We start from the raw sequence: 14,990 nt of genomic DNA, 5'->3' as shown, positions 1-14,990 counted from the left end.
GGACGAGCTGTACAATGGAGACGGACTTACAAGAATAAAGTTGGGTTTGGTTAGAAAACCAGTATGTGAATTGGAGGATGGCAAAGGATGGGATGGCATTGCTCTGGATATCTGTGTAACTCAGGGTTAAAGCCACAAGCAAGTTCTGCAGGTCATTCAGAACTAGTGCCAGAAAAGCCTTTGTATCACCGTGAAAAGTAGTAGACATGTACCTTATTCTGCTGCATTTCAGAGGAGTTTCTTTAGAAAGTGTAACTATTTTAGGGTCACATTTTCAAGAGATCTCTACTGTAGGCATCTGCGCCAAGTGGACCACTTTTACAAAGAGCTCAGCACCCACAAGCTCCCATTGTTCCAAATGGCCCTGTTCTCAAGGGGAGCTGACCACAACTTTGGACTGTCTGGGCTTTAACATTGCTTATTGGCCCATTTTTTAAATGATTCCCCTCTATATCAAGCTGGATTGCCTGGGTAACCACTTTGAGGACTCTTTGAACCGCTTAAGTGGCAGAGGGTCTCGTATGGGTCCTGTGTACTTGGGGTGAATTTCACCCATGGGGAGAACTGTTTTGATCCACCTTTATCAGAACCCTCTCCCCCAGCCGGACTCTCTTTCTTAATTTCCCATTAACGCCCCAGCACCAAGAAGAGATCTGTAGTTGTTCAGCATCCAATCTCACATACTTATATTGCCGCCTACTTCGTAGAGGAGCAGGTTCATTGACTCGACAGCACCATTGCTGCAGGAGACAAAGAAGAAACACAACATTGTAATTGGGCTTTGCACAAGGCAGGCCGAAACAATCGCATCCAACTCAGCAGTTCATGTTTCTAAGGACCGCAGGGGTAAGGGAAGCTACAGGGCATAGGGTAGTAGACTCCCCTCATGCTCTAGGAGTGCAACTCTTGAAAAGCTCACCCAAGAATCAAGACTGAAGCAAGGCAGACTTCTTCACTGCTATGAGACCCACAAGGGCTGGCAAAGGACTAGCTTCTCAGACAGAAAATAAAAGGCACAAAATCAATGTCTATCAGCAGCATCCACCTTGGACTGACAGCCTATTTGAGCAGCACTCGTCGGTGTAAGGAACCCTGCAGCAGCCTTTGGCAGGGATGGCAGCTGGTCATTGGGATATTAGTGCTAATGCTTTCCAGTCTAACGTGACCGCTTTGATTGCCTTCTCCCCTGCTCTCCTAAGCCTGGACATGCTCTGCTTAGGGATGTGGTGCAAGAGATGCATCAGTGTGTGCTTCCTGAAAACACTGCCAGACACAAGAAACTGTCTGGATTAGCACAAAGGGTGATATTTTGGCTTCTAAGGAAAGCTGACACCACTTCTCCTGGTTTACTGCAATCTTTGAAATGGAAGCCAGTAAGGGCTCCCCACACTCCCCGGAAGGCGTCCACTCCTCACCCCCAAGAGGATCCTGCATGTATTGTTACAGTTCACCTGCTCTCTAGCAACCTGGGGGCAGCAAACCAATAGCTGCTCCACATCCCCAAAAGCCCACATGACGACGCAGTCACAAATCAAAAAGGAGATTAGGGTTTCCTCCCCCACCCCCAAACACACTTCAAAAGGTTTAAACAGCAAACCAGATGGAGCCACTGAACGTAGTCACTATACAACAGAGGGGGGCAAACTAGTCCCCGGCCCCTCCCCCGCTGGTCCCCCTCCCCTGCTGGTCCCCCTCCCCCGCAGCCTCAGCACGGTGCCGGCGCAACACTCTGGGCAGCCGGGCAGCGCAGCTGCAGAGCCGCAGCCTGACCCGGTGCTCTGTGCTGCACGGTGCGGCTGTAGTGTCCCCAGCCACCAGTGCTCCAGGCAGCGCGGTAAGGGGGTGGGCGGGTTGGATAGAGGACAGGGGAATTCAGGGTGGTGGTCAGGGGGCGGGGAACAGGGGGTTGGATGGGGCAGAGGTCCCGGCGGGGGAGGGGCAGTCAGGAATGTGGGGGGGTTGGATGGGGCGGCAGGGAGCGGTGGATGGGGCAGGAGTCCCGGGGGAGCAGTCAGGAGGCGAGAAGCAGGGATAGGAGGCGGGGGCCGGGCCACGCCTGGCTGTTCGGGGAGACACAGCCTCCCTTAACCGGCCCTCCATACAGTTTTGGAAACCCGACGTGACCCTCAGGCCAAAAAGTTTGCCCGCCCCTGCTATATAACCTCTCTCCCCCCTCCAGCCTCCCACCCCTGCAAGAGAAACATATGGAAACACAAGAAAAAGCCTTTTACCGTTTGATGAGGCTGACTTTGTTGACAATACTCCAGCCGTTCTGGCTGAGGTGTTTCTGAAACTGCCTTAGGACATCTGCAGCTTTGGTTCCATTGTTCAAGTGAACCTCCAGTGAATCCTTCAGTAACAGAGATGTCTGGACTTTCACGGTCTTGGAAGGCTAAAAATAAAGGGTCGGGGGAGAGAAATGGTTTTAAAAGAAAGACACTGACAATTTAGAACAAGAAAGATGCCAGTTTTCTAAACAGAGATGGGAAATCATTGTACAAGTACAAATCCAATGGCCCATTGATGGGATTTACACCAGACTGAGATGTGAAAATACAGAACTGTCTAAAAGCGGTGAAGATTAAAGAGATTGACTTTTGTTTTAATATTGTAGCCAAGGATAGAATTGTTGGTCTTGGATATAATTTGGAACAGAATTAAGTGTGGGTGCCCTCTGGTGGTCCTGAGTGGCATGGGCGTTAAAGCTGGTATAGAAACTTTGTCGTAGCGATCTTCTGTCAGAATAGTCAGTTCCATTGAAATGGAAAACCTTAGTGAAATTTGGTTGATTTTGCTGGAATTTCATTTTTGGAAGAAAAATGGAAAAAGGAGTTCTGAAAGCGCTGAAATGCCCCATTGCAACATTTTCCAAACAAAACATTTTGATTTTTTTTGTTTTCGTTAAGAGAATTTCAAAAAAATTTCAATCAGAACAAAGCCAAAATGTCAGTCTCAAAATCGTTCGTAAAACTGAACTTCCATTCCCTGCACAGCCCTTTAAAAGTTTGATAATTGATGTCCCAATGCACACAGTTCTTCCTGCTTCAATTATACCTCTGCTTGCTCCATACCAGATGGATAGTTGCCAACTCTAGAAAGTAGCAGCTTTTCAACAGTGATAACATGCATTCTGTAATGCGGGATTTGAGAGGTGACCTGTCCCTTTTGTTTAATTGATTTGTGGTTTCTAATTGTTTAATAGTAAAAGCCAAAATTTGCAAGTATACCAGTCTGTGCATCACTTCCTAATTTTGGCACATTTTCCCTTTAAAAAAAAAAAGAGAGAGACACACACTCCCATTTAGTAACTGTTTTAAATAGAGTTTGGAAAGGGTCTGTCACCACCCATATGAAAGAAATTGGTACGGAAATAAGTGCAGTGAATCACTATTATTATTCGTATTGTCTCACTTCCTACAAGCTTTATTGTTTGCTAATATCCAGCACCACTGCACGCACCTGTACTCATTAACGCTGGTGTCATGCAACCCTACTGATCAGAACAAGTGTTTGGAAGCACAAAAGCAGGGCAGGAGAGACTGACAGGTACCTGAAGGCTGCTGCCCTCATCTCTAGGTTTCTAGAATTTCTAGCTGGCACTTGTAATAAAAGCCAGTGTGTATCGGTAAGATGAGCCAGTATGTCCATTGTGAACATACAGGGCCAGACCCTCAGTTGTGTCAAGTTTACACTTGGTACAGCTGAGAAGACAAGATTCAACCGCCAACATTTCAGATTTCCCTCCTCACACACAAGCCTGAGAGCCCATGGCATCTAGGCCACAGCATTTGCGCAGTTTAGTAAGGGGAATTGGGTGTGTTTTGCAGCAAGCCAGTGAGATAATGTTTTTGTCTGTTTCTCTTTAAATGTTGTTTAAGGAGAAATTTAACCCGTTGGCATACACTCATCGCTCATGAGGGGACCTTTAACGGGAAATCCTCATTCAACCCCAACCTCAGAGGGTTCAGCTTACTTACTTCTGCCTGGTTCTTCTCCACTTTGTCCTTGTCTATGTGAATCTTCCGTAGCAAGTTTTTGATTCGTTTATCGTAGAACTGGTACCTCCGGTTGCTGCTCTCATTCAGTTTTCTCACTTGAGCTACCAGGAAAGAGGAGATCTAAGGGAAATAAAAACAAACCAATAAATAGAACCAATGGAGAGGGGCGTGTGGATGGATACATTCAAGGACTAGACAGTTATTCTATAAAGATACTCAGAAAGCACTGGGCTTCAATATACGTTGACAGTTACACTGGAGCATGTGTAAGTTTTCCCTGCATTGAAAGGTTGATAGGGTTAAGGAGAACATGATGAGTGCAGGGTGGCACATTCCCACCCACTTTCAACGCTGAGGAAGAAGAATGCCTCCTAGAGCATCTGCAGAAAGTTACTTCTGCAATGTCCAGTGCTCTTTAGGGGACTTTTGGTGGCTTTGTTTCTTTTTAAACAGGTGGCTTTATACATATCTCCACAGGCCAGGTCACCTGCAGAGAAATCAGAGAGACTTTCAAAGACTTCTACTGTAAATAGGGAAAAGCCCCTAAAAAACAACATTCCGTAGGCATAATATTTTGCCTATGTGCCTTAAGAACAGCAAAGACAGCAACAGAGCTTAGCCAAACAACTTTTGTCTACAGAGCTTGGTTTCCTTTAAGATCTCCAGGATTATCTCATTCTTCTGAGTCACGTCCCGGGCTGGTTAATGCACAGGTTGCTATCACCCAACAAACAGCCATGTGACTTACAGTCCAAAGCAAGTCTTGGTAATGGATCATCATCCGCACAACATCGGCTGCCCCCTCTGCCAGCTGCTTCTCCTTCCCTTCTGGGATCTTATTCGCCAGTCCTTTATGCATGAAGAGATTTGGAGCGATGACTGTGGAAACATTCCAGAGATTCATTTTGTTCTTTTTCTCCCTAGCAACCACTTTACTGAGAAATTCCAGCAGAGTCTGAAAGAGGGAGAAAGACATGTGTTTTCAAGACATCTGTGAACAGTACGATTCAGCAAACCTGCTTGGGCAAGTGCTGCGTGGCTTAGTTGGTTAATGTCAATAGCCTTTCATTTCTGGAGACCTGAATGCAAATCACAAGTGTAAGTGGGCTTGGTCGTCAGGTCCTAGCACTAAGAAGTCATCAATTAGTTGTACACCAAGCTGTGGTGGTGGCTTTTGGGGCGTCAAATCCATAAGTCAGGAAAGACAACAAGGCAGACAAGGTCTTCTTTCCTGATCCATGGAAGGCTGCATCCTTTGGAATTCACTCTGAATTTCAGATTCCAAAGACCCCTCAAAATTCAAAGCTTCACTCCGATGAAACAGACAAGCGTCTCCTGTTTCTACCCAAAACCATAAGCCATCCCAAGCTACCTCAGAACACTAGATCATTTGACCAATTGAGCCTGAGTTTTAAAGTTACAATAGTTCTGCAGGACTATGGAGATATAGCAACTTGATCATCTGGAGGCGGCAGTATCGGGTGACTTGGGAGATACTTGTGGGAATTAAGGACATGGCTTCTGCAGTACCCAGGACACCTGGGTCCCCAAACTGCTAGAAAACAGAAGTAAAAGCCCAATGTCCTGCACTGTCACAAAACTGCCCCAGAAACAACATTCTCTTGTTCAAAATTAGCTGCATAGGAGAGGAAGGGATTTTAGTGCAGTCTGATCCGTAGGGGGTAGAAAGTTAAAAGTTCTGCAGCACTTTTCTCCATGTTTTAAACAGATATTATATAAGAATCACAAAGATCAGCTGCATCTTGGTATCCAAGAGCTAAGGAGACTTTGGTCAATGGATATTCTAATAGGAAGAGCCAGATTTTTAAACATGGGCATAAGAGATGCACCCTGACAAGGCATGACTCCTGCTGCTTCTGCATTTGCATTCATAAATTTGGCAATCCCACTCAACCCACACAGGAGTTTGTTTGGCTCCAGGCATCCACACCTAGACAAATTAATGGAGTTGACGCGAGATCAAAAGAATAAGTCCACATTGCTTATACATCTCTTAATACATGAGGTATTAAGACATAGGTTCTCTGGAAGGATTCACATTCTCTCACACAACTGATACAGTAGAAGATGGTTATTACCTTTAGGGTGTTTCTGTTGGGCTCTGGCAGAATCAGGATAAGCAGGTTGAGAGCTTGCAATCTCTGCTTCAGGTCTGGGATATCTACAGGAGGGAGAATGTACTATGTCACATCAAACAGCAACAGCATACATGCAAAATAATCTGAGTTTAGTTAAACTCTAAATCCACCTGGCTCCCACATGGAATCAGAGTTCTGAACATGCTGGTTCCCTGTTGTGAAACACATACCACGAATATGGGAAAATCGCAGGGGTAAAACTTTCCAAAACATTTAAGTGATTTAGGGCTTGTCTACAAGGTACTGCAGTCTCGACTATGGGGGTATGAAGCGTAGAACCCTCTAACTTGCCCCGTATTTAGTTTGCTTTAGTAGAATCATAGAATATCAGGGTTGGAAGGGACCTCAGGAGGTCATCTAGTCCAATCCCTGATCAAAGCAGGACCAATCCCCAGTTTTTGCCCCAATCCCTAAATGGCCCCCTCAAGGATTGAACTCACAACCTTGGGTTTAGCAGGCCAATGCTCAAACCAGTGAGCTATCCCTCCCCCTGCAGCACACTCTGTAAACATGACAGATGTTTAAATTGTTAATGTCCAAACCATGAGCGAGACCTGCAGGTGTAACACCAACAGACCACAGTCGGCAGCGGATGGGATCGAATCTAGTGCTTCTGGAGCTTAGTGCATGAGCCTCTACCACATGAGCTAAAAGCCAACTGGCTGAGCTAAAAGCCATAGTAGGGTCTATAAAGGACAGTTAAAGCACTCTACAGTTCACACCCCCGAAGTTCAGACTGCAGCACCAGGCAGAGTAGCCCTTAGAAGCCTGAAGCCTACTGACTCTCCAAGAAACTTCAGAGAGTAAGTCACTTTTGAAAAATGACAATTAGGTTCCTAAATCTGAAGGCAAATTTTTCCAAAGAACCTCAGTACATTATTTTGATTCTAGGATAGGCACTACTGAAACGTGAGAGTGTTTTACAGAATTAACTGAGCTCGCAGCATCCCTGTGAATAGATAGATTGTAACCGTTTCAGAGATGGGTCAACAGAAGCACTGAGGTTGTGATTTGCTTTAATTAAGATAGCAACTCTGTGGCAAAGCCACTAGCAGCACCCAAGAAACCAGATTCCTAGAATGTGCTCCAACCGCTACTCCGTATTTTCTCCAGAGGCAGAGAGACAACACGTACAGAAAACTAGGGAACGAGTGAGTTTTGGGAGACAGCATTAATAAAAATTAACTAATTTAATAATGCATTTATATTCCACTACAGCACCTGCAAGACTTGAAAAATACACGACACTAGATGGATTGAAAAGTGAACTGGTGCCACATTCTTCTGTGTTTATGGAAGCAACACGTTTTGAGACAAAAGCCATGTTCTAGCTGAGAACCAGGAGGGGGGATGGGAGGGTGGGTGTCTTGTCCAGAGGTGAGCAATCCATGTGTTAGGGCAGGCTATGGAGGACGCATTGTGGTCCATGGAGTGGGGGAGGGGGTGGCAAAGGACTGGGATTCAGGAGAGCTGGTGTCTATTCCTGGTTCTGCCGCTGACCTACTGTCTGACCTGGAGCAAGTCACTTCCTCTGTCTGTGCTTCTATTTTCCCTCCCATCCTTTATCAGTCTTATCTTAGAGGCTAATTTTTACCATGTGTTTGTACAGTGACTGGTACAACAGGGCCGCTGATCGGAGTTGTGGCCCCTAGGTGCTACGGTTACACCAGTAATAAATAATACTTATTGGGATACTTGAGTGCCATGCAAACAACTTTTGTACACTATTGGAAATAAGAAAGAATCTAGTGTTTTCAGCACACTGGGTGTAGCATCCATATGTATTTGACTGATCCTAGTTCATATCTGTCTAGAACACAAACGCTTATGTGGCACATATCAAATAAGATCACACGACCAACAGAGCTTTGAAAAAAAAAAACCAAGGCTGCTAAGGCCAGGCTGCTTGGAAAAGGACTCACTTTGCACAGCAGCGAACGCCGGCAGATACTCGGCTGTCAACAGAGGGGTGGGCAGCTCTCGAATGAACCTCTTCAGTAAGCCAGACACATCGTTCTGGCGGACCTCATCCCAGCGGAAAAGACCAGTATAGAAGTCACTTTCCAGCTTTTCCCCCAGGCTCTGTATAGGGAGGAAACACCCCATCACTTTCACTAACGAACAGAACGGGAATCCAACCAGGGGATCTTGCACAGGGCAACCCCTCAACAAGGCACACACTGCAGAGTGCCTCACAAGGTAGGCTACTAGCAGGCTCCCCAGCAGTGAGTTCTCCCTATTGTGTTGGCAAGGTGAGTGGGGATTGTTTTAAATAAGGCTGATACCATAAATAAAGCTCATGCAACATGATCACTTGACATGTAGTCCCATACTTTACAGTGTTACCCAAATGACTGTACCTTAATCCTGGTCTGCGACCCTGAAACTCTCAGGATGCCTTCAGTGTCAAGCCCTTTCTTTTCCAAGCATGACAGCAACTACAAGGGAAACAGAAAGCTCTCAGCTAAAGATCTGAAGGCAGCCGTTTCAGCTTATGGTTCAAGACCAAGGAGCTATCACGTGCAAGTGAACTCTAAAGATAACTTACTGCTTGGAGAATCAGCGGGACCTTGGTGTTGGGGATGAGTTTTTGGTCATTTTCCAACAAAGTGCTGAGTGGAACTCCAAAGAGTCGATTCTCTGCATTAAAGGACAATACAGATTGTAATTCTTTACTACAGTTATAAATCAAAAGGGGCATTTCTTCTATTGCAACCAAGAGCTACACTTTATCAATACCCAAGTTGCTGGAGGAAAGAGAGGAACAGAAGCTACAACGGTAATTAGCAGAGCAAGGGAATAGGGGAGAATCACAGAGAGCAGCCGTGAGAAACATGGACCCATGTTCTGATCTCAAGTGACAGCTGTGCAAGTGTGTCAATATCTCAATAGTCTTTAGTCTGGATTTACGTTGGTTAGACTAAGGGAGTCTGTAATGAAGTCTAGTGTTACCGAGACTCATTGTTCAGCTTTGATCACAAGAACTGAGATAGAACTGACCTTTTGCCTTTTGTTTGGCTGCCTTGTTCCTCTTTAACTCCAAGCCCAGGATGTCACAGAGAGCTGTCAGCTCAATCAGGGCCAATGTGGGGATCTTCTTCATGTCCTGTGGAGATAAGTCTCCTATCCGGGTCACTCCCAGCCTGCCCTTAGGGATCTTAAACTGCTAGGGAGAAAGAATGGAAGAAAGTTTGTAAGGTTTGATGCAGATAATTCTGTTGATTTTCTTGTGTGTCTTGAATTCCTTTGTGTCCCTACCACTTCCTTCCACTGCTCTTATGGCTGTAAATCTGCCTCTCACCAGCCACAAACCACTGCCCAGGAATACCACTCACTACTTCTGCTTCACCTCCAGGGAAGTTCTTATCCAGGCATTCACCAGCTCTTGTCTCCACTACTGCAATCACTTTCTCTGGGGTTGCCCCAGAGTCCTAAACTGAAGGTTTCCTAGCAGCTGTAAAGTTTCATGCTGCAGCCTGCTTTGCATCCAGAGCTCTCAATAGTGTAGCGGAACGAGTTGAACGAGTAGCTCAGCTACTTGCAGTGTCAAAATGCACCACCACCGGTTTGGATGGGACTTAAATCAGATTACAATTTCAGGGTGGATGCACATAAGACAGGCTGATAATTTAAATAATGCTAAATGTGTGTTTTAAATAAATAAGATTTGTTACGCTCTGGAAGAGCTTGCTCCCTTCAGCATTGCTTTTCCTTGATTGCTGTCTTATTTGGGATCCCAATTTCGTCAGGCAAATTCAGTACACAAGACCATCCCAATTCACTGTAGCACTTAGAAAGGGGCCCAATAGCTTAATTCGGCTTTGACAGAGTCTCTTTTCCTATGCAAGTCAAAATTCCCCAACATGTACCTTGGGTCTGGTTATTATCCTTCCTCTAATGTACAGTGAAAAGAGGAAATGCAAGTGGTCCAGACACCAACAATGCAGAACTGTAGGTGTTACATCAGCTAAGATTTGATGCAGAGATACCACCTTTCCTGACTTCTACCACAACACAGTTCCTTTTATTTATCATTGCATTACAAGCACATGAACTCCCCCATTCACACGTACACAGTTCTGCTATGCTTACGCAGAAGTCTAACCTGTTTAATACCCTGAAAACACAAAGTGAACTAAGTTCCCAAGGCTTCTCTCTATAAGAGGGGAGTTCAACAGGTTCTGAGGGGAGAAGTGCCTTAAAGCCCTTACAGTTAGGGCGCTCTCGTCCTTTATCCTCCTAGACTCCCGTACAAATGATCCCTTGAGCAAAATGGCTGCTTGCTCCGAGTAGGCAATGTCAGTACAGAATATCTCCTCTTTTCCAGGGCTTCCGAGCATGCAAGGAAAATCCGGGAGTCCCCTTGAATCTGCTATGGATAAAAGAATCTCTTAGTTGAGGAAGTTTGGAAAGCAAAGGGGACACATGGGCAAACTAACCTAGGAATGTGTATTAAAGTGCAAGACTTGTGGAGCCACCATAAACAAACAACTTCCGTGGGTATTTGAGCTGGGCAAGGTTTGTCAGCACACAGTATTATGTCCATGTTCAACAGGATAGACTGGCTTAAAGTCATATTATATCTACGATCTACCAGGTCAGCGACACGCAAGATGTCTAAGACGACCTTGAAATGAATGAATGTCTAGATGGACAACTTCTTAAACATAAGACACACAATTGATTTTGGTATGATAGCATGCGTTAATCTCAAACTACTTATTTTCACAATCCATAGCAACTGCCCAGGTCTGTAACAATGTGATATTACTCCATAAACTTTATCCTCTAAAAAACGAACACCACACAACACTATTTTTGCATTGGGACAGGTCTAGCAAACCCATGACAGATGAAATGTTTGGGTTAAAAAAATCTAGGCCAATGCTCTGCCATTACCAGATGGCACTGAACCTAGATATCATAGCACGTAGGATGTGTGTTACATAAAGATAACACTCTTCTCAGAACCTTTAATACTGGAGGCAAAGCCGTTTAAGAATTTAGATTAGAAGCCTTTCCCTCCTGGATTTTTAGCCCTACCTAGGAATTTCCTTGCTGTTGGAGATGATAAACAAAGGTCAATTCATGTACGCAGTTGCACATTATCTGAATATTGTGTTTGCCAGGTTGACTCCAAAGTCAGTTACTAATTCAAAGTGTAAACAAGTGCTGCGCTCCCTGACTTCTTTTAAGCCAAGGATCAATTAGGAAAACCCGAAACTTGAACAGTTCTAAACCTTGGCCTTTGCATACGTGAAAAGAGAGAAATTAAACAGCAGAGTGAATTATATCTCATGTGTATGTTTTAATCCCTTATAAAGGGATGAGATTCTGATGGAAGTGGTGCAGGTACAGCTCTTAGTTTTCCACTGCTGCTAACGAAGAAGGCAGAGGGATATTTGCTTGTGTTTTTATATTGTGAAAAAGAGCTTATCATAGATGCTCTGTTCCCAAAACATACTCCCTTCCTTAACGTCAATGACACACTGTAGATTTACAATACAGTAAAACCGCCTTACGTTTCTGAGCGTAGTTTGAAGTCTCCACACTGTGCTGACACCGATTCTTGTCGGATTCCTCCATCTCCACTACCATCTCCTAGAAAAAAGGATGGAACACAATATGCCACATGCAGAGCAGATCAGAGACCAACATGGGGCATCCTCGTTTTGGCAAAAAGTAACATGCCAAATAATCTTGCTCTCTACCATTGAAGAGCTATAACAATGCCATTTGGTTGAGTTGAAATCTGAACAGTCTGCCATGGATGTGACAATCACTTAAAAACTGCTATGAAATAAAATGCTTCACAAACCTCAGGGTACATGTCTTAGTTTTAGAGTATCTATAGCTACTTTCTTCAGCAGCAGAAACCTGCAACTAGCACTCCTCTCCCTGCCCCTCCCTCCATAACCCGTACACTCACACCATTGTTAAATCACCAATTCTTACTCTTTCACAGCTTCAGGAGTCAGTGGACATATCTATTTCGTTTAAGTGTTCTAACTGTCTGTCAAAATGCACCAATCAGCAGTCAGTTTTCATTCGAACAGCTCCTGTGACATCCACCCACAGCGTGATCCATCCATGGAATACTGGCCTTTGAGGAGAAGTCACTTTCTTCAATTATATGCCATTTAGCCACATGGATGAAAATGCACTAAGCAGACTAAGCAACACAATGTTTCCCTTTTGTCTGCTCTACAATAATGCATCTCTTTGCCACAAGTCATATAGGTCCCTGAAGTGACATGTGTCTAAAAAATTAGTGTGATCCCAGATGCCTCCTAAGGACATGCTGATAAAATCCCATGGTCAACAGAGCTGGCTGTGAAACAGGAAAAAATATTTTCATTCAAGTTTTTTACCTCAAAAACTTTAATCAAGACCTTCTAACTAGCTCCAATTGCAATGGTCTTAGTGTCCAGTTAACTCAGCAATAAAGAATAAGGAACCTATGCTGAGCCATTGCAAATAAGTAAAATCATCCAGGTGCAGAGAAAGATTTTACTTCTTTTCTTGAACAAAATACATGGTTGATTAACCTTGGATATAGCTGGCCAGTGACTTAGCAACTACAGTCCTGTACCTAACAAGCACACAGAATGACATCAGAGTACCATGGTCCTTTCCAACCTGGCGTGCCTATTCTGTGAACAATGCGGCTGCATGCATGTGTGTGAAAAGCTATGCTAGAAATGCAAGTTGTTTTGAGGACTAAAAATGCTGCTTCAGAGATGTAAACAGGAGGTTAAGGCAGACTGCAATGCCACACCCACTGAAAATACCGGTAGAGAACTCAGATAAGGAAATTTTGTCATTGTGAAGCAAATTAAGAGTCCTTGCTGGTTTTGATCCATTGGAGCATGAGTGGTTCCTTCATAGGCCCTGAACCTGCCCCTACTGAAGTCAACAGCTGGACTCCCATTGACCGCAAAACTGCAGGATAACTCTCACCGTTGACATATTTATTGGGCATAATACTTTCCTTAGATCAAATGTGGCACCTAGAATTCACAGTAAGAACAGCATTAGAAACAGGAGGAAACATGCATCTGAAGGGGAACAGGAATATGGGCGAGGGTCTGATCATAGGACCAGGAGCCAGGTTTGCAATTGTTAGTCTCTGCCTTTTGCACTGACTTTTTTCTGAGTGAGATAGTTTTGTGATTAAGGCAGTGGACGAGGAATCACAGGATCTGGGTTCAAGACTTGGAATGCAGTGAACTTCCTGTGCGCCTGTTGGAAAAATCAGATTACTTCTATATGCCTCAGTTTTCTCATCTGTAAAGTGGGGATAATATTCAACCACCATACAAAGGGGTATTGTGAGAGCTCATGTTTGTGGAAGCACCAGGAAGACAAGACATGCTAAGTATATTTGTTTGTACAGGGCTCCCACAATCTTCAGCAGGAAACCCACACTTGCATTGGAAGGCAGAAGTTGGCCCAACATTCAAGATGTTCTGTGAAAAAAACTGGCCTGCTCCAAAGCTTATTGAAATCAATGGGACTCTGGATCAGAGTCTGTAAAAGGGTACTAATCAACACATTATACAAGTTGTTTAGGATCCCAGGGCATTAAAATACAAAGAATTAAATATTACAAATAAAGACACTGATTGCTCTTTAATGACCCGAATTAAGGATTTGGTATTTCCCCTGCAATGGAGGAGGGTATCGCAAAACTCAGAAGAGAGAACAGATTAATTTCCCTTTTTATTTTAAGTGCTTATGATTTCATCTTCTCTTGCAATAAGGGGAAGAAAACCCAGGAATATGGAATTCAGGTCTTGGCAAGTCAGTAAAGGAGGAACCAGTTTTCAAAGAGCTAGCTTTAAAATATACTTATTTGCAGTTTTTAGCTTTGCTCACCCTATCCAGTACATTTTGCTAATGTTTGGGGATCTTAAACACATGACTGCAAAGCTTTGAAGTCCAACAATATTGATACAGAGAAAACATGAATAATTCCAATGGCTCTAACCAGAGCCTGTAGAATGATGTCTATGAATCTTGCTTACAGCTAGAAATGAGATGGAACATTCTGTTTTCTTATCAAGTTAAAAGCTATTTAAATAAGCAGGTTTAGTATCTTTGAATGTGCACACATTATACCAAATATTTTAAAGCGTGAAGCTTGATCTCAGTTGCATGGATTATCAAACGCAAATATTAGCAATGTATCAAATGCACACAGGAGACTGATATTTATAAGCTCAGCAAATGCTTTAGGAGACATGGAAAATGGAATTTCACAAGAGCCAATGGGATCACATTACATTTGTTGCTGATAAGTCATAACTAAAACATTCAGCATTAAATTTTCAGAAAAGGAACTAGATTGGACCCCAGAGCACAAACAGGTACTGTAGCTCCACAGAGGATAACCAGACAACCTGATCCTAGGGGCTTTATCTTATATATGCACCTTTACCCTCCCACCCCCTGAAAAAGTGTCCCAATTTTTCCACACTTGCTATTTGGTCACCCTAGCTGCACATGCAAAATGACTACATGTGTGCTGTCACCCACTTGTGCATGAACAAGAACATTCTGCATTTATACAGGATTATTCATAACCCTATCTCCGTGCAATTAAGCGTGCTAGAATTATCTCAACCTAAGAACAGTGACAAAGCTACAGCTAACATCTGCCACTGGTTTTCAGCCTTATATTAAGGAGACACTAGTTTATTTTTCCAGCATGTATTTAAACAAACATTTATACTACTAGTGTGTTCAACTGAAACCTATCAGAAAGGTCATCTGGAGAAGTATGAAGGAACAGCTCATTCCTGCAAAAGGTCTGAGTTATAAGGATGACACC

General features: G+C 43.9%; 1 protein-coding gene across 1 annotated transcript in view; it reads right to left on the bottom strand.

Moving 5' to 3' along the window:
- The window catches only part of ARHGAP40 (Rho GTPase activating protein 40), a 44,078-nt gene that overhangs the window by 2,755 nt on the left and 26,333 nt on the right, over nucleotides 1-14,990 (bottom strand). The window contains exons 4-14 of the mRNA XM_077832319.1: nucleotides 11,680-11,758; nucleotides 10,369-10,529; nucleotides 9,158-9,323; nucleotides 8,706-8,797; nucleotides 8,518-8,595; nucleotides 8,080-8,239; nucleotides 6,098-6,180; nucleotides 4,747-4,953; nucleotides 3,978-4,118; nucleotides 2,232-2,392; nucleotides 685-740 (exon numbers count right to left, since the gene is read on the bottom strand). Coding sequence (XP_077688445.1) covers nucleotides 685-740; nucleotides 2,232-2,392; nucleotides 3,978-4,118; nucleotides 4,747-4,953; nucleotides 6,098-6,180; nucleotides 8,080-8,239; nucleotides 8,518-8,595; nucleotides 8,706-8,797; nucleotides 9,158-9,323; nucleotides 10,369-10,529; nucleotides 11,680-11,758 — 1,384 coding nt within the window. The remainder of the gene's footprint in view (nucleotides 1-684; nucleotides 741-2,231; nucleotides 2,393-3,977; nucleotides 4,119-4,746; nucleotides 4,954-6,097; nucleotides 6,181-8,079; nucleotides 8,240-8,517; nucleotides 8,596-8,705; nucleotides 8,798-9,157; nucleotides 9,324-10,368; nucleotides 10,530-11,679; nucleotides 11,759-14,990) is intronic.

Source organism: Eretmochelys imbricata, chromosome 13 (genome assembly GCF_965152235.1).
Source record: "Eretmochelys imbricata isolate rEreImb1 chromosome 13, rEreImb1.hap1, whole genome shotgun sequence".
Classification (NCBI taxonomy): Eukaryota; Metazoa; Chordata; order Testudines; family Cheloniidae; genus Eretmochelys; species Eretmochelys imbricata.
This window is presented reverse-complemented; position numbering and strand designations above follow the sequence as displayed.